The 26,662-nt window shown below is 41.6% G+C and overlaps 1 protein-coding gene across 4 annotated transcripts in view; it reads right to left on the bottom strand.

Annotated features, from left to right (window-relative positions):
* Nucleotides 1–26,662, bottom strand: part of FRMD3 (FERM domain containing 3) — a 249,326-nt gene that overhangs the window by 77,443 nt on the left and 145,221 nt on the right. For all 4 annotated transcript variants that reach the window (XM_019750147.3, XM_019750148.3, XM_074330596.2 and 1 more), the window contains exons 4-6: nucleotides 16,052–16,130; nucleotides 9,870–9,967; nucleotides 3,309–3,432 (exon numbers count right to left, since the gene is read on the bottom strand). In XM_019750147.3, coding sequence (XP_019605706.2) covers nucleotides 3,309–3,432; nucleotides 9,870–9,967; nucleotides 16,052–16,130 — 301 coding nt within the window. The remainder of the gene's footprint in view (nucleotides 1–3,308; nucleotides 3,433–9,869; nucleotides 9,968–16,051; nucleotides 16,131–26,662) is intronic.

Genomic DNA, 26,662 nt, shown 5'->3' with positions numbered 1-26,662 from the left:
AGTAAAATGAGCTATCAAGGAAAAGACATGGAGGATCCTTGAATTGAAAGAAACCAATCTGAAAAGGTTACATACTGTATGGACCCAACTATAAGACATTTGGGAAAAGGCAAAACTATGGAGACAGTAAAAAGATCAGTGGTTGCCAAGGGTAAGGAGGGGAGGGAGGGATGAAGAGGCAGAACACAGAGAATTTTTTAGGGCAGCAAAAGTATTCTATACGCTACTTACTATATTGGTAGATGCATGATATTATACTATTGTTATACTCATAGAATGTACACCACCAGGAGTAAACCCTGAAGTAAACTATGGACTGTGGGCGATAATGTGTAAATGTAAGTTCATCAGTTGTAATGAATGTACCACTCTGGTGGGGAACATTGATAATGGGGGAAGCTGTGCAAAGGGTACAGAGGAAATCTCTGTGCATCCACTCAATTTTGCTCTGAACGTAAAATTGCTCTAAAAAATAAAGTCTATTTTAAAAACTATTAGTTAATAGTATCGTGAAGGCTTTTAAAAGCTATTTGCCATGTTTCCAGTTTGCCCTTCTGGACACCTCATAGATTTGCAGTTCCTTGATCGTGGGTAGAACCATGTGACTAGTTGTGGCCATAGCGGTTAAATGGAAGTGACATGTATCACTTCCAAGCTGAAGCAAGACCTTCTAGATCTCTCTTTCCCCTTTGGCTCAACAACTGGCAAATTCAAGCTTGGGACTGCTCTGAGTGACAATGATGAGCAGAGTCCCCGCCCAGCTGACCTATGGTGGACACACGGCAGAGTAAGAAATAAACCTTTCTTATCCCAAACCACACACTCTGTGTACAAAAGTTTCACTGAACCCCCAAGAATAACCTCAGTCTCTACAGTAGGTTTCTAACTGATTCTAGGAAGCCCCTCCCCCTCTGTACTTGTTCTGTTCTTATCTTCCCATCCAAACCTAAAATCTCTCTGCTGCACTGATGCAAAACAAAATGCACAACTACTTGAGCAGGATGAACAAAAATACATAGGAAAGTACGCTCTGTACCTGTCTTTGCAATGTCATGTGATTTCTGGCTGTTTCTTCCTTCAGACATACAACTTTGACTTCTTTCCAAGGGCTTTCTAGATGTTTCGAATGAGTGGTGACACAGAAGGGCAGCTTTGATCAAGTCATGGCATTGACTTCCAAGATCTATAAGCTATGGCTGATTGATGACCCACTCTGTTCCCTAGGTACATGATGACCACTTTCCCGGTTATCAACAAACTCAGGTGCTGGCACAAGGGCCAATCTACAGCTTTCTGATTATTAAAAAACCAATCATCTGGAATCTTCTTTGATGCACTCATTTAGTCATTTAGCAATGCAGAGGGCCACTAAGTCTTGCTGCAACGTCCCCTCAGACTTCTTCTTTCAATGTTCTCTAGTCCTGCTCTTTTTCATGTCCATGGAATCTCTTTTTTGGACCACAGAAATAACTAACTGGTCCTCCAGCCACAGTCTCCACCCTCTGGTGCCATTACCATGGTGATCACTGTGCAACACCAGCAAGACCACCCTATGGCCCTACGACTGCTCAGCATAGTGGATAAGAGCAAGGGTGTTAGTTTCAGATAAGAGCAAGGTTCACGTCCTGACTCCACTACTAACAAGGCAAGTCCTTGAGCCACTCCCAGCTGTGCTTTCTCCACCTCAGACTAGAAACGACAGTAGTACCTACCTTGCAGAGTTTGGAAGGACTGAGTGGGGTAATGCACATAGGGCTCTCAGCACAGTGTTTTGACATCCCGTAAGTGTTCAACAAATGTTTGCTATTATCACATGCTCCAAGCATTTGAGGCCCTGCAAAATCTGGTCACAACTTTCAACTTCCATCTCTTCTCCTACCAAGTCACACAATGGATGTGACTCCTCTGTCCAAATGGTCTCACCCTGTGCTCCCCGACACTGCTGGTCCACATACCCCACAACTGGATATTAGAACTTTATTTAACCTCTAGCAAGTTCATCCCGAAAATATAAAAAGAGTAGTAAAAGTGTCAGACATTTTCAACAAAGCTTTTCATTGGGAGACAATACTCTAAAATTACCATAGAGATAGTATGTTGCTTTCTGCAATTGGTACAATGTTTTGACGTCTAACCATCTTTATCTCTAAGAATTAAGGTCATGTTTTACAAGCTGAAATATGCTGCCACCTTTCATGCCCACATGTATACTCTTCTCAGACTCACCAGAAGGGGGAGTGCCTGCATAAAGCAGGGAGCTCTAGCATGCCCTCACAAAGGGACAGTCATTTGTTCCAGAATTCATAATCCAGTAACACTAATTATTTTATAATTTACTGAAGGCCCAGAAGATAGAAGCATCTCAGTTCTTGCGGTTCTTCATCAGTACTTGTCATAGCACAGCCCATGCTTGTTATTATTATCAAAATGAATTTTCTGTGATTTGTACAGATCTAAATTCTTGTTGCAGACTAGAAGACCTAATTTACCGGAATTCTACATTGTCGATGATTCCTATGCGTGCTTCACTTCATTCCTGGCAGACTATGCAGAGCGGAAGCATCACACAATGCTGGAGAGCACAGACAATGGAGCCAGGCTGCCTGGATTCAAATCCTGCCTCTGCCACTTGCTAGCTGTGTAATTTTGGGTAAGATGCTTAATCTCTGTGCCTCAGCTTCCTCATCTGTAAAATGGGAATAACCATGAAACCTATCTCCTAGGTTGTTGTGAAGATTAAATGAGTCAATATGTGCAAGTAATTGGAATAATGTCTAGGACACAGTGAATACTATATTTAGTTTTGCTACTCCTGCCATTACTAGTCTGTAGTTAGCAATCGTCCTGGAGCATCACAGACAAGGGAAAGATGAGCAGGCACTGAATTTGTCATCCTGAAAGCAGCTCAGCTAAAGAAAACCTGTTGAGGGAATATACTCTACTTGGAGTCAACAAGGCTTCCAGCAGTGACCAAAGGAGGGGAAGAGGCCATGCAAACTTCAAAATAGAAAGGATTACTTATTTACCCTTGATTCCCCTTTCAGAAACTCAGAGTGGTTAAAACCCTTAAGAAAATATATGGCTTTGATCACTGCTGACGGTTCATAAACAGCTACCCGAGGGATCCCACGCTATGGAAACTATTGTTCATGGAGGACCTTGACAGTGCCCAGAAATACTGCTCTGCCCCCTGAAACAGTCGGCCCATACATTACAAATATCCTTACTTCCCAACATGGTTTCCACATCCCCCACAGTAAGAATATGTTGGCACCTCTCCCATTCTTACAAATATCTACCCCTATTACCTGAGTTCATTTTTATGGATTTCTGCTATTTTTCTTTCCAGCTTGTGTGACTGCTTGGGGAAAATCTCAAACTCACGGACATAATTCTCAGTGTGTTCATCAGGATCATAATCACCAAGCTCAGCTGTAAGCAGTAAAAAATAAAGAAAGAGAGAAAGATTAAAAACAACAAGAACAGGGTACACATGGAATAGCTCCTGCCACCCAAAAGGAGAGCTTGGAGTAAGCTCACCCAAAAAAATGAACTCATATCCATGAATGACCACAGCCTGGGTGTCTAGAAGCTTATATTCTAGTTCAGATCTAGCTGCATGAGCTTGGGCGCTTGTCAATCTTTCTCAGTCTCATTTTTTTCACCTATACAATGAAGGAATTTAAATCATTGTTTCCCAATGGGGTACTATTGGCATTATTTGTTCCTTAATAGGGCATTATTGGGGCTAAACAATTCTTTATTGTTGCATGCTTTCCAAGCATGGTAGCACATTTAGCACCCCTACCCTTCAGGTACTAAGTGCTAATGGTATACTCAGTTATTGTAATTACCAAAAATGCTACCCACCCCCAATACTTCCCAATGAGCCCCAGGATAGGAGGTGGTACAGCGCCTCTAATTGGAAACAACTGGATGTCCCTCAAGGTTCCTTTCACAGCTAATTTTCTCTGAGTCTAGGAGTTCCCTGGCTGGAGCTGCCTGCACTAAGATTTGTGTAGGTGTGGCTCATTCAATGAAAAATCACAACGTGAAGGTACCCAAGATGACTGCACTTAAAAAAAAAAAAATGGGTTGCTCTTCACATTAAAGTGTGCATGAAAGTATGGATGAGCATACCAGATTAAGGTTGTTGCTGGATTCTAATATAGGGCGTATCTGGGAGGGTCTTTAAGTATAAAAAGAAATGCCTGCACATCTCTGAGCACTCAGAGGGTCTGGGAGAGGAGGGACTTAGGGTCTGCCTGGACCATAGCCTGGAGCAACGAACGTGCTGTTCTGGCAGTGGCAATGCCTTGTACTGATTCCATAAACTCAATAAGGACAATGAGCCAGAGGGTCAAGTATCTCAGACAGAAATGGACCCAGGAGAGTAGATCAAAGATGGTAGGAAGATTGTGTTAAAAAAAAACAAAAAACTTGATCACCAACATGACTTTGAAATAGATAAAAAATCAATATGCTCTGAGCACATCTGCAAAATCACATCCAACTCTGTAATTTGTACCTACTGTCCCTTCATTGTTGAATCATCTAATGGCTGTAAAAGGACAAAACTGGAAGGAAAGCAAAGCTCTTTAAAGCTTTTTAATAGAATTCAAATTACAGAGTTCTTAAAACAACCTAAAATGTATATCACATGAGGAAGAACTTTTAAAATAAGGCCCAAAATATCTTCAACTATAGGTGGGAAATTAATTAATTTCATCATATCAAAATTGAAATATTTCTATTCATTAAAGGACATCATAGTTGAAATAACTATGACAAGCTGAAAGAATATATTTGCCAAATCGAAAGGTAATAGGGCCTAATATCTAGAATAAAGAAGAAATCCCTATAAATCAATAAGAAAATGGGCAGGAAAACCAACAGGAAAATGGTCAAAGGATATAAACAGCCAGTTCACAGAAGGGGAAACCCAAAGGGCTAGTGTATGGAGACATGTTCAAACTCATCAGTAATCAGAGCTATGCAAACCAAACCCACTAAATATCATGTTATACCTGTAAGACTGGCAAAAAGTTAGGAAGTCAGATGATTCTATGTGCTGGCAGAGACATGAGGAAATGGAAATACTTGTACATTTCTGAAGGATTCCTGATGTATGCAGCTCGTCTAGAGAACAAGCTGAGAGTATTTACTCATATCATCCAGAAATCCCACTTCTGGGCATATATTCTAGAAAAACTCTGGGTGCAAAAAAAGGATATGGAAGCAACTTGTGTGTTCATTGCTGGTGGGAGCAATAAATAAAACATGGGTGACACACCCTCCAGACACTCTGAAGCAATTAAAAGCAACAAAATAGATGTATACCCAGCAATGTGAATAGATCTCCCAACACAGGGCTCTGAGTATAAAAAGGAAGGAATAAAATGAGTTCTACAGCCCCATTTATGAAACTTAAAAGTGTATACACACAAAACAAAATGAATCATTTTACAAGGACGTATGCAAAGTCAAAGATCTGTATGAACCTGCTGTAGCCTTTAGGAATGGAAATGGACAACAGTGAAAAAACGAAAATCAATTAATCTATACCGTGTTTGCCCAAAAATAAGACCTAGCCAGACAATCAACTCTAATGCATCTTTTGGAGCAAAAATTAATATAAGACCCAGTCTTATATTATATTATTTTACTATAAGACCGGGTCTTATAGTAACATAATATAAGACCCAGTCTTATATAAGACCCGGTCCTCCATCATATTATATATAATAAAATATAATATAAGACTGGTCTTATATTAATTTTTGCTCCAAAAGATACATTAGAGCTGACTGTCTGGCTAGGTCTTATTTTCGGGGAAATACGGTAGATGGTTTCAAAGGGATGAATGATGAGAATGGGCTATGAACTGATGATTAACTCAAGTTCCAAAAGAAACACACATAACATACACACACACACACACACACACACACACACACACACGCACACCCGTGAGCTAGCTATGAGCCTAAAATTTAGGAGATAGTACAACCCAATACACCATTTTCCATAGGGAATGGACCACTAATAGGAAAAACTGGGCTGTCTTCAGTTCAAACATTCGTTTGCATGGTGGTTGGTAAGAGACAGTGATGTTTGTGGGGGTACTTGTCTTTGCAGGAAAATTGGTGAAGTCAATGGACTTGTTCTGCTCAACACTGCAAATAAGTAGCCTGGAAAATGCCAGAAATCTAAGAGAAGAAATGCCACGGAGCCCACATAGGGTTGCTGACAAGGTAAATGCCAACACCTCCCCCATCACAGGCCCTGCTTTCTTGTCCCTGAAAGCTTATCTTTAACCCTGACTTTACCTGAAGCAAAAGACAGTTTATAAATGATTGAGGATTTCTAACTATTCAAATTTTGTTTCCCAATAAATACCAAGAGAAGTTGGGTAAGCGGCTTGTGCTTCTTCTCTCTTCTACACATGACATTGAGAGTAAAGTTGTGACAAATGACATAAAGCACATTGGATGGCTTGTGAGTTGACACAGGCCCTAGAACATTTTTAAGAGAATTTAACTATGAGAAAAATCCAAAGAGTTGGAGCAAAAGGATTAGTGTGACTGGGTGATGGTAAGTAGAAAGGGCAAGCCTGGCACCGGGCATGTCCCCCCGGGTGTGGAGAGGACTCCTCCCACTGTATCAAAGAACTTAAGCTGCAGGACGTTACAGCCCCAGGGCCTACTCCTTCAGGGCCCTCTGAGGTCACAGCAGGAGGGCACATCTCTCTACCTAGCCATTAACACATCATCACAACTGCCTATTTACTTGTCTGTCTCCTGTCCCCTCCCACCCTCAGGGACTCTGTATTGCAGTGCCTGCCACCTAGCAGCTGTTCAATAAATGTTCAGGAAGCACATACATACATACATACATACATACATAAAGTAGTGAACCAACAACCACTCTTTCCCAAGTATAGAAATAAAGTGTACGTTGGTGCAATTTAGGCAAGCGTCCTTGTTCACTTAACATACTCAGTGGTGAACTTACTGTGTACCAGACATAGAGGTACTGCAGTAAAAAAAGGCAGCGAGAGTCCTACTTTCCATGGAATTTAGATTCTGCACCAGGAGTGGCAGTTGTGGGGGGGGGGGGGGGTGATGCATAATAAGTCCAAAAGCAACTCAAAAGGTCTGTTCAGATACACGTGCTTAGAAGATAACAAATCGGGTGTGAGGAAGCATGCTGTGCAAGAGGGAGGCTACTTCAGTAGTCCGGGAAGCCTTCTCAAAGGAAGCAACATCTGCACTGAGTTCTGAATATCTAGAAGGAGCCATAGGCCCTCAGGGGTTGAAAACACCAGGCAGAGGAGATGAGAACAATAATCCCGCCCTGGTGCTGTTTTGCAGAAGGAAGACGAAAAATATTTTTACCAAGAAAAGATAGAAATAGATCCCTAGGGTCCTGTGTGTTTGTTTTGCAGTTGGTATTTATGAAAGAAAATGCATGGCATGCGTTGAATATGCTCTTTGTATTCAGTATGTACAGGTGGCAAAACTCTTGGTGGCTGCCTGTTTTTCAAACACTCAGAATATGCAGAAGCTTAAAACACGCTCCTTCAAAGAGTGTTAGCAAGTGAGAAGCCAATGAGAAGTCACATGGCTTCCTGCTTTCTAATCATTTACTCTATATTCCCTATCACTCTCTCTGAAGGGAAGCAGTTCCAACAAAGCAGATTTTTATCTGCATTTGTAATGATCTCTACAACTGCTAAAGTATCACCCCAAGCAACACAGAACTTTATGCATCTGCTTTTACTGGATTTGCTGCAAAGGACCCATGGACACCACCGCATTTTTGAGCTGAAAGGTCAGCATTCCATTTGCAACTCTACTTTCTGCACAGCTTCAGTGTGTGTGGTCAGTGAAAACAGTGAGGAGGGATAAAATAGGGCCCCAGTCATCTGCATGGAGCCGTCGTGGCTGTGTTTTACAACAGAATGGACAGTTTCCCATTACACATCTGTACTGCGCTTGCCCTTGGAGAACTGACCATTACTCACTAATGCCTAAATGCATTCTGAAATCCTCACATGCAGGTCTGCTGCTTGGATTAGTATTGATCCATTTTCCCTTATGGAAGACAGTGCACCCAGACTAGGAATTTGCTGTCTTCAGAGGGAAGGGGGAGAACTGTGGGGTCTTCACCGCTCTTAGCTCTGAGGCTGCTTTTGGAAGCACATACTCCACTTCAAGACAGATGGAAGGACTATTTCCTATCATGGTATCACTGTAGTTCTGACTTTAATCTTAAATATCTCCAAGGATTTTAACACATCTGCCTAAATCAGCTGTGCAGCACTAGGTCTCCCCTCCCAGGGAAAGGGAAAAACAGCACAGGCACACTCCAGAATGCTCAGGGAGCACACAGCTGAAAACGGGGTCCATGGACTATTTCACAGCACAGAGCATCGCATGGGGACAGGTCTGCCTATCACGCCCCCTGGGAGAATGATGGATGTGTCTCTTAAGCTGTGAATGAAGCTTGGAATTGTGATATAGGCAGACGACTGGATGATCTGCTTAGGCTCCTTCATTATTCCAACCCTTTGTAAGGTGGTATTGGTATTCTCGCGCTCTCTCTCTCTCTCTCTCTCCCCATTCCTCCCTCCCTCCCTCCCTCCCTCAACCCTCCTCTCTTCTACTTTCCCTCCCTGCCCTCCTCTTTTCTCATAAACATATCATTAGCATTCACACTACAAATGGCAGGATCACCCAGGTCTCTCCAAACATGCCCTGCTGCCAGCTTCCTCCTGACTGACCTGAAACAGATCACCTAGATGGTGTAACGGACTGTGAGCCTGGTATTCGCCCCACCATGCTACATGACTAGGAAAGCTGAAGAATTAGATACAGATTACATGTACCCATATGAACACACACACACACACACATACGTACACATATGTATATAAAGAAATGTAAATGTTTTGACATTTCATTTCAAATGTTTGAATTGACACCTACCTTCCTGGACATAGTTTCCCCTGGCTCAGTATGCCCATCAGACCCTATAGCAGGCCATCGGAGCTCAGAGCCCAGAACACCCCACATCCTTTCAGAGCTCCTCAGAAACTCACACTGTCATGCAGTGTGCCATGCGGGGTCTCAGCTCCCATTCCCCACACAAGAATGCAGGACATGGTGAGGCCAAAAAGGAACACCCACGGAGCCATAGGTAGGGGAGTCATACCACTATAGTCTCGCTGGCGGCTGGGTTGGAGACACAGGCAGCAGGAGCCACACGATCCATAACCTGTGGTGCACTTCTCTCTGCCAACCAACCCCACTTGCTAACTGCAATCTGCCGTGCTAACTGCAATCCGCGCTTGCTAGCTCAGCCACCATTCTTAGCTGCTAGTGTAGCCACGGCAGTTATATTAGTAGCCAATGGCTCACTGGTTACAGCTGACGGCCAACTAGCCACAGCTGATGGCCATCCAATCACAGTGGATTGCCATTTACTACCCGAGCCAGCACCTTTCCACGTGAGGACAGCACCTTTCCACGTGAGGCCGAGAGCCTGGAAACTACACTCCTGGCTCTGTCCCCCCACACCTTCTGTTCCCTTTGAAAGAAAGAGTCTCTGGGCTCTAACATGGAGCCCTGAGGACCCTCTGCTTTTGCAGAGGCCCCTGTGACCACAGCAGCCCAGCCTTCCACCAGGACCTTACTGGTTTGGGAGGGAAGGTAACCAGAGGCTCGGTTGCTGAGTACCCAGCGCTGCCTGGCCTCAAACCATGGACATGGGCAGGATGGGCACAGGTAGAGCAGGTGGGAGGTTCTGAACACCAGAGCTCTACTGTCCAGTGCAATGGTGGGCGTTGCTGCCTCAGCCACACTTACCTTGAACAATACAGGCACCCAGGTAGGCAGCATCTGAGAAGGAGCAGAGCAGTCGACCATGGAAAATATCTCTTTTAATTTGCAGGTACAGAAGGTACCTGCAATACAAAAGGAGAAACTCGCCCTGAGTTTTGGTGAAGGCCTGGAAGAAGCAGAACTGTTCATGCTTTACCCACCTGTGTCACCAGAGCCCTACCCAGAACCGAGGAGTGGCTGAGACATGCCAAGCCCCCTGGAGGGCAAGCAAAGGAAAACTGAGGGACCCTGTGAATTTGGAAAATCTGAAGTGTCTGTGGCAGCTTCCAAAGCTGAGTGGCTGGTCCTTTTCAAAGAGACATGAGAAGGACCAAGAAAAGCCATCAGGTCAGCAGCCGGTGTCCCTGGCAGGAAGTCACACATAATGATACCCAGTCACGGTCACCATGACCCGCACGTCAGGTACATGCTGCCCAAGTTCCGTGTGAAACGGAGAGTCAGGAAATGGACTCAATCAGGATACAGAGTCGAGACTCGGGGGTCACAGACTCCCATTAATCAGTCTCAAAAAGACTTGGTTATGAGGCCTGAAAGCCAATTTATTCATAACTAGAATGTCCTGTCATCCTCTACAGGACAGCAAATTCAGATGCCTATGGAGCCAGACACCTTGACAATGAGTGAAACGGGCTGGCTGGCGTAAGGTGGTTGGGGAAGCAGAATGGAGCGTGCTGGCCCCCATCAAGGGGTCAGCCACTCCACAGCTCCAGTCCCATGCCACCGCATAGAAAAGCAGGCCAAATGCATTTAGCTTTTCCAGAAAATCAAGGAGACTGGATTTAGAAGTTGTAAACAAAAAGGGACTGCCTTGGCAAGCATGACAACTTCATAGCTGAAAGTTACCACATAGGATGTTTCGATCATAAGAAATTCCTAACTGCATGGGGTATGGTGGGAGGTCACATCCTAAGGCCAGTGTGATAGATGAATCTCTACCTTGAGCAAGCCCTGCCCATTGTTTTTGTGCGTCTCCAATAACATACTTAAAATGTCAGAATGATCTCTTTTCCAGAACTCCAAAAATAAATACCCAGAAAATGGTGAGACAACCCAATATCCCTCAATATTATTGTTACCCACATACCTCTGTAAACTGTGTATGCTAAATGTTAACTATCCTGCACCCACCAGTGTAAAAGACACATGTACCTCTCCATTTTACTTTATAGCCAGTCCTAGAGATTTCCCTGCTTTCTCCCACCTTAATCTGCCACCAGTGGATTTCATGTAAACCTTTCTTATGTTTCCTCCTCTGATTCTAATGTATAAAATAAACTGCAAAATTGCTATTCCCTAGAGCTTGGCTCATAATAAACCCTTTAAAACTTCCTTTAGGTTAGGAATTTCTTTTGTCAACAAAGTAAAATCCTTTGAATTTTTAATGTTGCAACAAATTCTGTTTTTAAAAAACACTATCGCGCCAAATGAAAAATAAACATGAGCTCAATTCAGCCAGGGAAGAGGGACTTGCCAGTATACAACTGCTGGCTCAGGCTCATTCTGTCACTGTGCCTTCTGTTCCTCCACCATCATCAGCCCTCTTCAGGTTTCCTCGCCTTTCTTAGCCAGGTTGATTCTTTCATTCAAGGCTCAGGCCCCGGGTCTATTGTTTCTGACTAAAGTAACTTTGTAGATGTGTACAGATTCTTTCTGTGGTTATTTTAGAGTTTGACTCTCACAGACAAATGTTTTTTTCTTTTTCTTACCATGTTCTTGGGATAGAGTAGGGACACCACTCAATCAGTCCCAGTTACCACCTCCAATGCTCAAATGACCTGATGTTTATTCAGGCTGTGAGTAGCCATATGCATGACTCCATTTTAATGGCTAAGAAATGAAGGATCAGAGAGGGTGATTAATGTGTTAAGATCACACAGCTGCAGCCAGTGGAGCTCACAGTGTCTAGGCACTGGTTCACTGAAAGCACACTGGATACACTGAAGGGTTTAGTGGCTCACTGGTGTGGAAGCCAGCGACAAATCTTCATTTCACACCTGCTTTGTGCCGTACACTATGCTAGGCACTGGGGACACAGTGGAGGCTCAACTGAGATTCTCTGTCCGCAATTTTGTATGGTATTGTGTACAGGACATAAAGGTAGTCCTTAATAAATTTCTTGTTGAGAGATGGGTGCACATTTTGTCAGAGGAACAACCTTACATCTGGTAGATAAAGACCCAGAGTAGCTCCCTGAACCAGTGCCTCTCACACTTGAATGAGCACATGAATTACCCAGAGATCTTGTTAGAATGTGGCTTCTGATTTGGAAGGTCTGGGTGGGGCATGAGGGTCCATGTTTCTAATGAGCTCGCCGGTGATTCTGGGCTGAAGGTCCGAGGACCACACTTTGAGTATTAAGGTTGTAAGTCCGAGGTTCTCAGCCCTGACTGCATGTTAGAATCACTGGGGGAGTCATTAAATAATACGAATGCTTTGGACCCTATGCCAGACCCAATTAAATCAGAATCTGGAGCCTCACAGAAATGTATACACGAATATTCACAGCAGCATTATTCATAGTAGTTAAAAAATGGAAAAACCCTGGGGCGGCCGGTTTGCTCAGTTGGTTAGAGGGCAGTGCTCATAGCACCAATGTCGCTGGTTTGATTCCCACATGGGCCATTGAGCTGTGCCCTCCACAACTAGATTGAAAACAATGACTTGACTTGGAGCTGATGGGTTTGGAAAAACACACTGTTACCCAATATTCCCCAATTTTTAAAAAAAATGAAAAAACCCTAACGCCTATCAACTGATGAAAGGATAAAAGAAATATGTATAACCATACAATGGAATATTATTCTGCCATAAAAGAAATAAAGTACTTTTTCATGGATGAAAGTTGAAAATATTACGCTAAGTGAAAAATTGCTAGTCACAAAATACCACATATATGATTCCATTTATAGGAAATGCCCAGAATTGGCAAATCTATACAGACAGAAAGTAGATTAGAGGTGGCCAGGGGCTGGAGGAAGGGGAGAATAGGGAATGACTGCTTGGGTACTGGGTTTTCCGCTGCGGTGATAAAAATATTCTGAAATTAGATCGTGGTAATGGAGGCACAAGTTTTTGAATATACTAAACCTATTTAAGTGTACACTATAATATCTGCCCAAAAACCCCAACACTTTTGAAAATCCAAACTGCCTTAGAATTGTGGTTCTCAAATTTTGACATGCTTTAAAATCACCTGTAGTGCTTATGAAAATACAGATTGCTGAGCCCCATCCCAGATTGAAGGCAGGGGCCAAATTCCCAGAGGACGTGGACACTGGTTTGGGGACCTCACTTTGTGGACCTCGGCCCTAGACCATTTAGAATACCAAGGCTGCGCACATACTTGAAATGATCAAATCTTTTCTAATTAAAAGAAGGATGCAAACTACCAGGCCAAATGCCACAAAGTTTCTACTTGCTTAAATGTATGCATTGAACAGAAAGCACTCCCTTCCACTTTTTGATTAGTTTAGTCACACACACACACACACACACATTTCAAATAACTACTTACTGATGAATGAGATGCTTGGGTTCCTGTCTCATAAATCAGAAATCAAGTTTGACAAAAGCTTTCTGAGAAAGGAAAACCAGCTTTCACAATATCTGAGCCTGGGTCCTTGCTCATATCAGTGACCTCTAGAGATACTCATGGATTATTGTGGATTCAATATAATCTACTCAGCCTTACAAATGGTTTCAGGTTCAGATACTCATTTTTTTAATACAATAGCTACAAAAATAAATAAATAAATAAATAAATAAATAAATAAATAAATAAATAAATAAATAAATAAATCTAATAATGCATCTTGTTTTAGTAGCACACCTTCATGAAAGGATTATATAACAAAAGCACAAAAGCATCTGGGGGTTACATTATTGTGCTACCATTAATGATAATGCTCCTCTACCTAGCCCGAATTTAAAGATTATTCTGACTAAAAACAAAACCAAATACTTTGATTACATTCAATTGTATACAACATTTACAAAAGCCCCAGGAATCTAAAACATTGTTAAGATAACTACGCAAATGGAGAGAGAAAGGAAGGGTAAAAAAACTATTTCAAATATCCTTGTTTGTGAGTATTTTTATTGTTTTGCTCTTTTGAACCTAGCTTTTTCTCAATGTTTCTTTATCCCTAAGCATAGTCATGAATATGATCTTAACTTCTCATATGTTCAATTCTTAAATTTTAGATTAATCTCATAAAATAATAATTTATCTAACAAGAAAAACTAAATTCTTTCTAGATAGGATTTAAACCCTAAGTACCTGGGGGATTCCACAGTTTCTAGATTCATTTTGAATTCTAAGGACTGTACTAAGAAAAGACCATTTCTACCTGTACAAGGACAGAACATTGTCCTAATTTCCTTAGGAGACATAAAAATGTTCACAATTTTCCACTATTCATACATTAGCTATTCAGTCAAGTGCATGCAAACACTAGCAAGTTTAATTCAGAGGGATTTAACTAGGGTTATTAGCTAAAACTTTGTTCTTTTTTACTTTCAAATGGGACTTTTCTCAACAACAAAAGATCCATTGATAATTTTTATTGTGACACATAACAATTTTTGTCCTCCAGACAAGATTATAAAGAAAACAAATGACAAAAGTGAGGTATTTTGGCCACTGGAGGATCTTCCTCATTACACTTTTAGTAGCCAGAGAGCAGGGCAAATCTGTGTGTGTGTGTGTGTGTGTGTGTGTATGTGTGTGTGTGTGTGTGTGTGTGTGTGTGTGTTAGCTCATACAGCCCCTGCACCCTGGGCTATGCACAGTGTAGGAATTGTGGAAGATCTTATCAAATAAATGAATAAATTTTTCAAGCCAAAAGCAGGCCAAATATTATGTGATTCCATTTATATGAAATGTCCAGAACAGGTAAATCCATAGAGACAGAAAGTAGATTAGTGGTTGCCAGGGACTGGGAGAGGAGCTGCGTAGTGACTGATAATAGGTACAGTGTTTCTTTTTGGGATGATGAGAAAATGTTCTAAACCTAGATAGTGATGATGGTTGCCTAACACTGTGAATGTACTTAATGCCAATGAATTGTCCACTTTGACATGGTGGAAATAATTTTGTTACGTGCATTTTACCTCAATTGAAAAAACAAAAAGCAGGCCAGATTGTAAAATACCAACCACCACTTATAATTGTCCACTATCTATGTATTTCTCCTCTCCACACCTATACCCTGACCCCGCCCCCAAGCACAAACCTCACTAAGTGGTTGTGTGCAAATAAACCATGGAGAACGGAACTATGTATCTTCTCCCTTCCAACATCACCTCAGTGTCACTATGGTCAAGCTTTAGCAGACATTCATGGAAAATGAGAAAGCAAAATGTCCAAGAGCCCCACACATCCCCCTGCAAATGATTGGCAAACTGCATTTGCTTCTCTGTTGCATTTTGTACCTATGTAGGTTATTTTGAGAGATGATTACGCAGAGCGATTTTTGCAGTCACCAAATCAGAGCCTCATCAAGAGCTAAGCGCAGAATGCCTCTTCTCCATTCACAGAGTTGACCCTTCCAGGACCTTGCTCAGGTGCACTGACCGAGGCTGTTCACAGAAGCAAAACCTCCAGAACATGGAATGAATGTGGCCCCAGCAGAGGGAGATAAGAAGGGAGGAGGCCCCACAACTGGAAAATTCAGGGTTGGGCTCAGAAGAGTCTATAAGGAGAGGGAAGCCTGTCTCACAGTCAGTCATTTAGCAAGCGGAAGGCAGGATGACAAACAGTCCATTCTATCAAGTGATCTTTTCCCTCCTAAAAAAGCTTAGACTCAAAGATAGGCCCTTAGGGGCTGCACTTGCTATGAATTTGCCCATATCCTAAAGACAGTCGTCTTCTATTTATTTTTAGCACCCTGCTGTCAGATGTTTTCAGAGAGTACCTCCTCCTTATAACCGCTGCTGTTTTTCAGTTAATTACACTCCCAATGACAACTGTTTGAAAAAACCTGGGACAATTAAGTGCAAGAGAAACATTCCAAGCCAGAATGCTGAGTTGAATGCTGGCTTCATTGAGATGTTCTGCTCTAGACAAGGGGCATGTCTAGCCTGTAAGACTCAGAGGCCCTGGCCAGTTAAAGGCGCACGTTAAACATAAAACAAATGAAAAATACCTTGTAAGCTCTTCTTTAATCTTCAAGGGTTCGTGTGGGTAGAATTTCACTCTAAAGCACATGGTGTATGGTGGATGAGCTGAAACATCATAAAGAAAAGGCATGAGAAAAGCAGCAAAACACTGTGGACTCGAACACACACACAGGAAAGTCAGCCGTGAAGCCTTACAGCCTAGCCTGAGGGGTGGGGGCAGGGGAGACGGTCATTTTCTGAAAGAAGCAGATATCATGCCCAAGAAAACAAAGCAACAGTGACAATAAAACTCAAAACTCTTGACAGGACACCCAAAGCAAATGCAGGATACAGGCAATGTAGTCTGTTAGCACATCTTTCCACATCACAGCTCCCCTTTATTCCTTCATTCTCTGCGGGTCACAGCTTCAAATAACATTTTCTCTTCTGATCCTTCCCACCACCCCCTTATGACAAATTGCCCATGAACACCATTGAGATTTTTGGCCTAGTAAAATACATTTTAGCCTGTGAGGTGGAAAAATATTGCTGCACATGACTAGTTTTCTTCAGATGATAATGCCTTTCAACTAAAATCAGGATTTTAAAAATGGAGCTAAGCACACACTGATCCTACTTTGCATACTTTGTATTATTTTAGTTATTACTTATTTATGAGGTAGTCACTTATGTGAAAAGAAACACTTCTATAACTTCCTGATTTATCTGAATCAAGATAACACTATGCAGGCTGAAATTCTGGTTGAGGTTCATGATTCTGGAATGGCCTAATTGCATTAAATATTCAGAACTCAGTGACCAGCTAACGGGATTCTACAGAATTTCTGACACCTTTAATTATAAGACCACTGTTGACTTGCAATATTAACCTAATAAGTACACACAAGTGTAGCAAGATACATTCAGATGTCAGTTAGCATATAAAATGAGCATATTATAATTAAAGAAATATGACGGTTAGTATTACTATTTCTACAGAGCTGACATACCCAATCATTTCCTGCCTTTGTATCAATATAGCTACTTGGAATCAGTTCTGAGCCTACATCCAAATGTGAATATGAAACAGCATCCTCTTCTCCCCCAAACCCCCTCTTATGATAAGCAGGAGTTAAATCACCCACCAACTCTACAATGTCTGGGGCTATTCTGTATGTAGACAAATTCTTTATGTAGAAAGTACTATCAGCATCGAATATGAATGCATAATGAGGATAATTTAATATGGAAAACAATTCTCAAAAATAATTTGAAAGAAAGCATCCAAATCACAGGAAAACAGCAGTATCTTACTGGTTATCTCAGAAGAGAAAAACTAATTAAAAATATACCATACACACCACCACCACCACCACCACCACCACCCCAGAACTCTCCATTCAATGCTCTCCTTCCCCACCAGGAACTAGCAAACTTCCTAACAGAGTTGGGTGCCCCTAACCCAACCTTGTGTTCCCCAGATTTAAGAAAGGAACATTTTTTCTGGAATACTAGGAGAAAATGGACACCTCCTACACAGCAAATAAACAACGAAGAAAAATGCAAATGACTCTGAAGTCATTCATCTTTCATGATATTTAGAAATTCAATTTTGACTCAAAATATCTTTACACATTCCCCAGATTTCCTTTGTATAAATCATCACCTTCATTTAAAGGATTAAAACTAATGGATTTTTTATTATAAAACCTCTGGATTGTCCTTAATAGAAAGGATGAGGCAGTTTTATAAGAGAAGAACAACAGAGCAAAAAAATGGAAGTAACATAAGTTTACTCCTTCCTTTCTTTCATTTAAATCCTCAAAATTAATACATGCTTAAGCACAACCAATGAAGATTAGATAGATAGATAGACTATAAATAGATGGATGGATGGATGGATGGATGGATGGATGGATGGATGGACAGATAGAGCCACTTCGGTTTCCTTCACGTTGTCTCTATTCCTGCCCTTTCTGTCCCTGAGGTCCCCGGCCCACCCCAAACTCTCCACCAATGTTAACAACTTCATTTATATTATACCACCCCTTTTACCATCCTCACCCAAGTATATTCCAAATGATTACATATGTGAGGGATTTTTAAAAATATATATAATTTATTCTCATACAACAAGATCATACTACAGATGTTTCTGTTGCTTTTCTCACTTAACTCTACATTCTGCCCATCCCTCCAGGACGGTAGATCCATAATAATTGTAAATTCTGGATACACCAGAATTTACTTCACTACTTCCACTCTTCTCTTTTAATCATCATTCAGGTTGTTTCCACATTTTTGCAATTCAAACAATTCTAATATATAGATAAATCTTAGTGCACATATCATTAAATACTTCTATTTTTATTCCTATAATACAAACTCCAAAAATTTGAATTATTTAGTCAATAGGTATGGGAAAATATTTTGATGGGAGCAGAAAAATAAAAGCCAACTAAAGGCAAATTGGGGAAAGTAGGATCACAGAAGATGGTCCCAAACTAAAGCTGTCATTTTCTCTCCTAGCTGGTTGTCATATCTGTTTACAGCCCTAGGCTGGCTTCAGCAGGTATCTGAACTCATCAGGTACAAATCAGGATTTGCACTCATCAGGCAGCGACGCTCACAGGCAGCTCCCCAAGTGGCCATCTTTGAATACTCCAACTGGAGGCATTCCTTCCACCTAATCACCCTGGAAGCCCCGAAGCTCCAGAATGGTCTACTGCTTCTCCCAGAGAGGGAGCCCTTCCATCATTTGTAGACAGAGCTTATGGCCCTTCTGAGTCTTCTCTAAAATAAATATCTCTAGTTCTTCTAGCTGCTCCTCATGTGAAGCAGTTTTGAGTGCCCTTACTCTGGGTATATTCCTATCTACTCCATGTTTCCTCAAGCACAGAGTCCCAGGAGTTGCCACATATATGCTGTTGTTAAGTCATACATTAAAAAGCCACTAAGTTCCTGACATCTCCCTCATTCTCTAGGATGTGATGGTGGAAGAAATCAATACAGGGTACTAGTGACATGCTCACCACTAGACCCATTATCACAGAAGGGATGAGAGTGGGCAGCAGGAAAAACAGGAGGAGACACTTTTCAAGTCTGATATTTTCTATCCATTTTCTTGTTTTTCTAAAACTTATTTTTCAATTACAGTTGACATACAATGTTATACAAGTTTCAGGCATACAACATAGTGATTCCACATTTATATACCTTATGAAGTGATCACCCAGATAAGTCAAGTACCCATTCGACCCCATGCATAGTTACTACAATATCGACTACGTTCCTTATGCTGTACTTTACATCCTATGATTAATTTTATAACTGGCAATCTGTACTTTTTTTTTTTAGTTTCAGGTTTACAAAACAACGTAATGATTAGACATTTATACCCCTCACAAAGTCATGCCCCCAGTCTACTACCCCTCTGACATTGTACGTATCTCTCCATTTTCTTCTACCATCATATATACCTGTACTGTGTCTTTCTCATGTATTGTTCCAGCATCATAGACCTTATGTCGCCAATAAAAGAAAAAGTTTCCCTGGAAGTTAAAAGGAACACATGATTTTGACAGTGAACCACAAGTAGCACCCGTGACATGCTCTGACAAGAAGTTCATCCTCATCCTTGGGGCCGGAGGGGGCCACTGTGGCAGCAGGCTTTACCTTGAAAAACTCCCTTGAGGCTCTAGTGGCCAAATTATAACACAAGTAGTAAAGCTAAGGAATGCTTCTTCACAGGGTTGGAAGAAGCTGAAAAGATTAATAATTTCCCCCAAAATGTTGATCTAGTTATGGATGACAAGATTTATGAGGGTATGGACCCGTATGTCTTGTTCAGCTTTTTATCCCCAGAGCGTGTTGATAAAAAGCTGATTCTCTGCCTGTGTGGTTGAATGAATGAATGGTGATCCCCAACCTGTGAGGCAGATGTCAAGAAGAGCTGGCCCTGCCATCACATCCATCCCATCAAAATGATCGCGAGGGTCTATAGTCTGAATTACTATGGCAGTTGCTAGGATTTATATTTTGAAAACCTCTGGTCCTACACCTCAACTTTTGCACTTCAACATCTGGAACAAATTCAGGGACTTTCAAATTGGTTGGAATAGCTACTTCTAGAGAAAGGATTAATTAATTCAATCAACAAAGACTCCTTTTGCACCTGCTAGGTACCAGGCATAGATTTAGATGTACAAATAATAATATCAGCTGCAAACAGACAAAAACTGTCTTTATGGAGAATACACTGGTGGGATACACAGGTATACAATCCAAACAAACAAATGAAATGTACAGGACATTTGAAGGTCATAAATGCTGTGAAAAATAAAGCAGAAATAATTTAAGGGGTGAAAGGCCACCCCACCTCTGTTCCCTTTTCTCATCTCCACTATAACCAAATCCATGAAGGCAAGTACAATTCTCTTTTCTACCGTCTAGAAAACCAAAAAAAAAGGGGGGGGGTGGGGAGGGGAATAAAACTACTTAAAATTCTAAGTCATTAAACAAGAGGATGGGGGAAAAGTCATCCCCAAATATGCTGGCACTGGTATGGGATCAAAAGCACAGCTTTCGAGGACTGGCATGCACCCATACCAGCTGTGTAACTGCTGAAAAAGAAGACTTCCCAGGTTCAACAGGTAGCGTTTACTCCCTGGGCCCTGCCTAAGGTCAGAATCCCCTTGTGGAAATGAACCTATCCCCTTCTCCAAGCATCTAAGTGTCTCTGCCATTCCAGCTTCCATGTCTTCTTATTCTTGAGCTCCAGGGAAAGAGGGATGATGTAAAGGATGACTCTTATCTGTGCCAAACAGATTTGGTGTAGACTCAGTATTAGGAAAAATCGAATCAAGGACTTATCTGGGGAGCAGCAAGTACCTGGCATGGAGGGAACACATGTGCAATAACACACACATCCCCGCCTCCGCCTCGGGGCCCTACCCCAACAGTGTCATAATGAGTAGCCAATGTGGATATTTACTAGACTGGACACCATGGTCATCCACGGGGAAGACATGGTAGTGCATCTCTACTGTGGTACTAAAGCTTCAGCACCAGTGACAGAGGCACGTGGGTGGTGGCATCCCCAAATTTCTCAGGCGGTAAGTGCCTGGATTTTGAACAGGACTTCCAGCAGTGACCTTGAGCAAGCCACCTATCTTCTGTTTCCTGCTCTAAGAGGGGACAACACCAGGAGTCACATTGACTTCCCAGAGATGTTTTGACAGATCCAATGGGCTCTTAGCATCTTGGCACATGCACACGGCACATTACAGAAATGAGAGCTTTTGTTTTGTGGGGATAAACACTTACCAGAAGAGGAGAAAGGAGGGAGTTAGAAATGGGGGGAAGGAGACGGAGAAGCCTGAATTAAATTCAACAACTCAACAGCTGAAAAACATTTACTCAGCCACGTAAGTGCTAAAAATTAGAATACCACTGAGTAGCAGAGAAGGAAAAGAAACGCAAAAATGCACTTAAAAAAAATGCCAGGAGCGTATAATTACACAGAGAACAGCAGGGCTCCTCCTTTCTCACAGCCCTGTGTAACCTGCCAGGCAACGCTGGGGAAGCTGTGTCTCTGCGGGACAGCTCAGTGGCCCTTTTTTTGTGTCAGCAAATCCCAGGGTATAATAATTTTGGTAATTTGTTAACAGTGAGAACACAGGGAGAGGAACAGCCGTTTAAAAAGCACAGACAGACTTTCTCGTCTCCACTGTGAGACCTTGCCCAGAAATGGGAATAGGGATGCAAAACGATTAACTGAGGAGGCTCCCAGGTAAAAATGGAAAGAAAAAAAAAGAAAGAAAATAAAAACACAAATTTATTTTTAACCCACAACCATTCTCACATCTTTGTAGAAACATATAGGACTTTTTTTGTGAGTGAAACGTCACTTAGCAGCTTTTCTTAAAATACTTCCTCCAAACACTGTAAAAAACTATAGAAAAACATAAAACATAACTTTGGGAATATACATATAAACTCACAAGCTTTCTCACCTACATTCTGGCTGACAGCTATGAAAAATTTCTCCCAAACTCCTTTAAACAGTAGTTGAAATATAGAACCCATGGCTCCAGCAGATGTTGGAGCAACTCCCATACCTGGAATAGGTCACTTCTGTGCCTCCCTCCTCTGGAACTGAATTTTTTTTTTTAAAAAAGGGACCAATCTGTCAGACTTTCAGACTCTGCAGAAATACTGCAGATGGTCTGGTGTTGTACAAAGGACCACAAACACCCTGCAAGTAAGATGCTTATTTTCCAAAGAAGCCCAAGTAAGCATCAAGGGCTCCTGGCTTTTTCAGTACAACTGACACCTTTTTATTCCTAACCAAATGCACAGCGTCCCTCCCCTGGGGGTGGGGTTTTAGAGTGAGAACTGAGGAGCACACTCCCACTTCTTCATTGTGGGCACGGCATATACAGTGATGCTGAGAAATTCACCTGCACTGCCTTCAGTGATGAAACCTCGCAGGTGCACAAACTCTGCATATGTACAAAATGACACTTGGGCACCAAAAGGCCAGAGCATTCCTCACTCATTCAACGAACTATGTAACCCTTGGGATATGAGCAAACGAACCAGCCATAGAGAACTGCTCTCAGAAGGACTGAGCTCCTGCTTGGAAACGATTATTGTTCAGTGACAACTGTTACTGCCATCAGCATCAAGATCAGTGAGACTCCCCCCCACCACTCTGTTCCTGAATGACAACGCTACTGGCACTGTGTTGCCACTACATTCAAAGCAGAGTTGGTTTTTTAAAAATTATATTTAATTCATCCTCCTCCTGCTAGCGTTCTCTCGTCTGCTTTAATCACACACACAGGCACGCCCACACATGCATGCACTGAGTGAAGGCACACGCTAAGAACTCCCTTTGGCGACTCGGGAGTGCTGAGCAGCCGCCTCGCAATACTTGTCCTCGGAGTTCTCTGCCTGCCTATGCTATTCGGGAAAAGAGCTAACAGGGATTCCGGTGTCCAACACGTCTAATCTCAAGTTCACCACACGCACAAACTGCTATGTACAAACTGAAGGTACAAAGCACATGTACAAACTGAAAACTCTCAGCTTCCATTTCCTCATCTGTAAAAGGAGGATAATAATGGAACAAACAACCTAGAATTGGGATCAGCAACATTTCTCTGTAAGGAGACAGGGAGTAAATATTTTCAACTTTGTGGGCCTCAATGTCTCTACCTCAACGACTCCACTCAGCCTTTACAGTGTGAAAGCAACCACAGGTAAGATGTAAACAAACAGGCATGGCTGTGTTCCAATAAAACACTGAAATCTGAACTTCGTATGATCTTCGTATGTCACAAAATATTGTCTTTTGCTTCTTTTCCCAACCATTTAACAACATGAAACCTACACCCAGCCTGTGGGCCATACGTAACCACATGCCAGGCCGGTTTGGCCCAGAGAACATAGGTTACTGACCCCTGATACAGAGACCTTGATGAGGATGATATGGGTTAGTGCTGTAAAACACTCAGCAGGCCACCTGAGACCTAAGTAGCTAATCCACAGGAGTTATTATTACTCTAGAGGTCGAAGAAGAAACTGACAATGGATGAGTTAGAGCCCTTCACGTTGACCTAGCCCTATGTCTTGATTTGAAGGGTGATGGGGGGAACTGTCATATCTCAGGAAGGAGTGGGGATGAAATAGGCACACATAGGAAGAGCTATTTGGCAGTCCTGTTTCTAAAGAAGAGCTTTGCTACTTGGGCCTAGGGTGTAGTTACCTGAAAATTTTAGCCAAAAAATGTTAGCAAAAGTAGAAGAAACTGAAGGCAAGAGATCCATGTGCCTGTTCACTATTGATGTTGTGTAATTAACTGGCCCCTCAGGACTCATGTTGGTAGGTATCAATCAACTAGTCATAATAATTATAACAGCAAAATTCAATTACTTGTGTAACTTGGTACTGAGATTTTATATTATTAAAAAAACATTGAGTCCACCTGAGACCTCAGAATGTGACCCTCTTGGATAATTGGGTCTCTGCAGATGAAATTAATTAAGATGAAGTCATAATGGGTTAGGGTGACTGATGTCTTTCCAAGAGAAAGGATAAGGAAACTTGGACACAGAGAAACACAGAGAGAAGGTGATATGAAGACAGAGGCAGAGACTGGAGTAATGCAGCTACAAACCAAGGAAGGAATGCCAAGGACGGCCAGCAACACCAAGAGCTAGAAAAGAGAAATTAACAAGTGCTGGTGAGGATGTGGAGAAAGGGGAACTTTGTGCACTGTTGGTGAGAATGTAAATTGCTGCAGCCACTATGGAAAACAGTATGGCGTTTCCTCAAAAGTTAAAAATAGAGCTACCATATGATCCAGCAATTCCACTTCTGGGTATTTATCTGAAGAAAACAAAACACTAATTCAAAAAGATGTATACACCCCCATGTTCATTGCAGCGTTATTTACAATAGCCAACACATGGAAACAACCATGTGTGCACCAATGGATAGAATGGATAAAGAAAATGTGATACACACACACACACACACACACACACACACACACACACACACAAATATTATTCAGTCATAAAAAGGATGAAATCTTGCCAACATGGTTGGGCCGGGAGGATATTATGCTAAGTGAAATAAGTCAGACAGAGAAATACAAATACTGTATGATCTCACTTATATCTCACTTATATGTGAGATCTTTAAAAAAAAGAAAAAAAAAGAGCCCATAGATACAGAGAACAGATCAGTGGTGGCCAGAAGCAGGGGAAAGGGGCTGAGTACAATGGATAAAGAGGGTCAAAAGGTACAGACTTCTAGTTACAAAATAAATAAGCCCCAGGGATGTAATGTACCGCATGGTGACTATGGTTAATAATACTGTATTGTATATTTGAAAGTTGCTAAGGGAATAGATCTTAAACGCTTTCACCACAAGGAAAAAAAATTGTAACTATATATGGTGACAAATGTTAACTAGACTTATTATAATAATCATTTTGCAATATATACAAATAGCTAATCATTATGTTATACACCTGGAACTAATACAATGTTATGTCAATTATGCCTCAATAAAAAAATTATTTAAAGAAAATGAACAGGTGAAAATGCTGGAAGACTAAGGTAGAAATGGGTAGAGAAAGTGATTTGATTTGATCCAAGAATTTTCCCCTCCACAAATGTGTAAATCATTTATAACAAGATAATAATTTGACCAAGAAAAAAAAACAGAGCTAGAAGAGGCAAGGAAGGATTTTCCCCTACAGACTCCAAAGAGAGCATGGCCCTACTGACACATTGATCTCGAACTTCTAGCCTCCAGAACTGTGGGAGTATAAATTTCTAGTTTTAAGCCACCCAGCCTTTGTAAAGGCAGCCTTAGTAAAAACTAATATACTCAGCAAGGGGAGTAATCAGAAGAACAAACAGAGTTGGGAGTCAGGCATCCAAACTGGCCTCACGAATGGGTATGGGAACCTGTGGCTTTTCTCCTTCTGTTCTTTACACCAGAGCAAAATCTACGCTCCTGGTTCTCCTTCTCCCTCTCCCTCTCTCTCAGAAGGCATGTTCCCATTGACGAAATCCTTCAGTAGCAAGGGGACTATTAGCTGAATTAGCCACAAGGGATGCTGGAAAGCTAAGGAATGCCACATAAATATCACCATCAAAGACAGAAATTATAGGCTTTCAGAAAGAGCCATCATAACTTCAGGGAGGGAATACTACAGACATCAGCCAGCAACTTGACTCAACCTTGCTCTTATGGCTGAGTCAAACCATGAATTCCAGAGCCTGGAGATCCTCCCCTCCCTGATTTGCATGCAGAAGCCATTTCCAAGCACCCCTGTCCCTTCAGGGTGCTTGGCAGCACCACTGTGCCTGGTAAATAGAGCAAGAAAATCTTAACTACCCTGCTGAGCTAGTCAGGCACCAGCCAGGATTAAGCAGAGACCTTTGGAAAAGTAAGCAGGCTTTCTTTCATCTGGGTCTCTAGTTTTATAAGTACATGCTTGATGTATAATGCGCTGGTTTTTTCCTTCCTTTCTTTTTTTTTCCCCTCTTTTCTCTCTTTCTTGATTTTTACATAAAGCTTTCTCTCCTTTTAATTTTCCTTTTTTTTTAATTATCAAGTGACATATGAAAATGTTCTCATTTAAAACATCAGATAAAATGTAACTATGTATAATAAAATGTGAGATCCTTACTTTCCTCTACCCCACTCTCTTCTCCGGAGGTAACCACAGTTAGTACGCATCTTTGCAGCCCTTCTTCTATGCACTTATTCGTATAAAATAATCTGTTTATTTTCATATAAATGGATCATTCTATATGTGGGTTTTTACTTGTTTTTTTTAACTCTATGATGTATCTAATAAATTTTTCAGTGTCAATAATATCTGTCTGCCTTCATTTCTTTTGATGACTGCATGTATTCCACCTAATTGATTTAGCCTTGCCAAAATTGTTGGGCTTTTTATTGCTTCAAGTTCTCATTGTTATAAGCAATGCTGCAATGGACATCCTTGCAAAATATATACCTGTGCTGGAATAAATATTGCCTTAGATATACTCATAGATATTACCCCGTTGGATCAAGAGATACAGGCATTTTTAATCTTGAAAGATACAGACGAATTTCCTCACAAAGG

This window comes from Rhinolophus sinicus, chromosome 16 (assembly GCF_057876585.1).
Source record: "Rhinolophus sinicus isolate RSI-liver-muscle chromosome 16, RSI-T2T, whole genome shotgun sequence".
NCBI lineage: Eukaryota > Metazoa > Chordata > Mammalia > Chiroptera > Rhinolophidae > Rhinolophus > Rhinolophus sinicus.
Note: the sequence above shows the minus strand (reverse complement) of the source record. Positions and strands in the feature narration are given on the sequence as shown.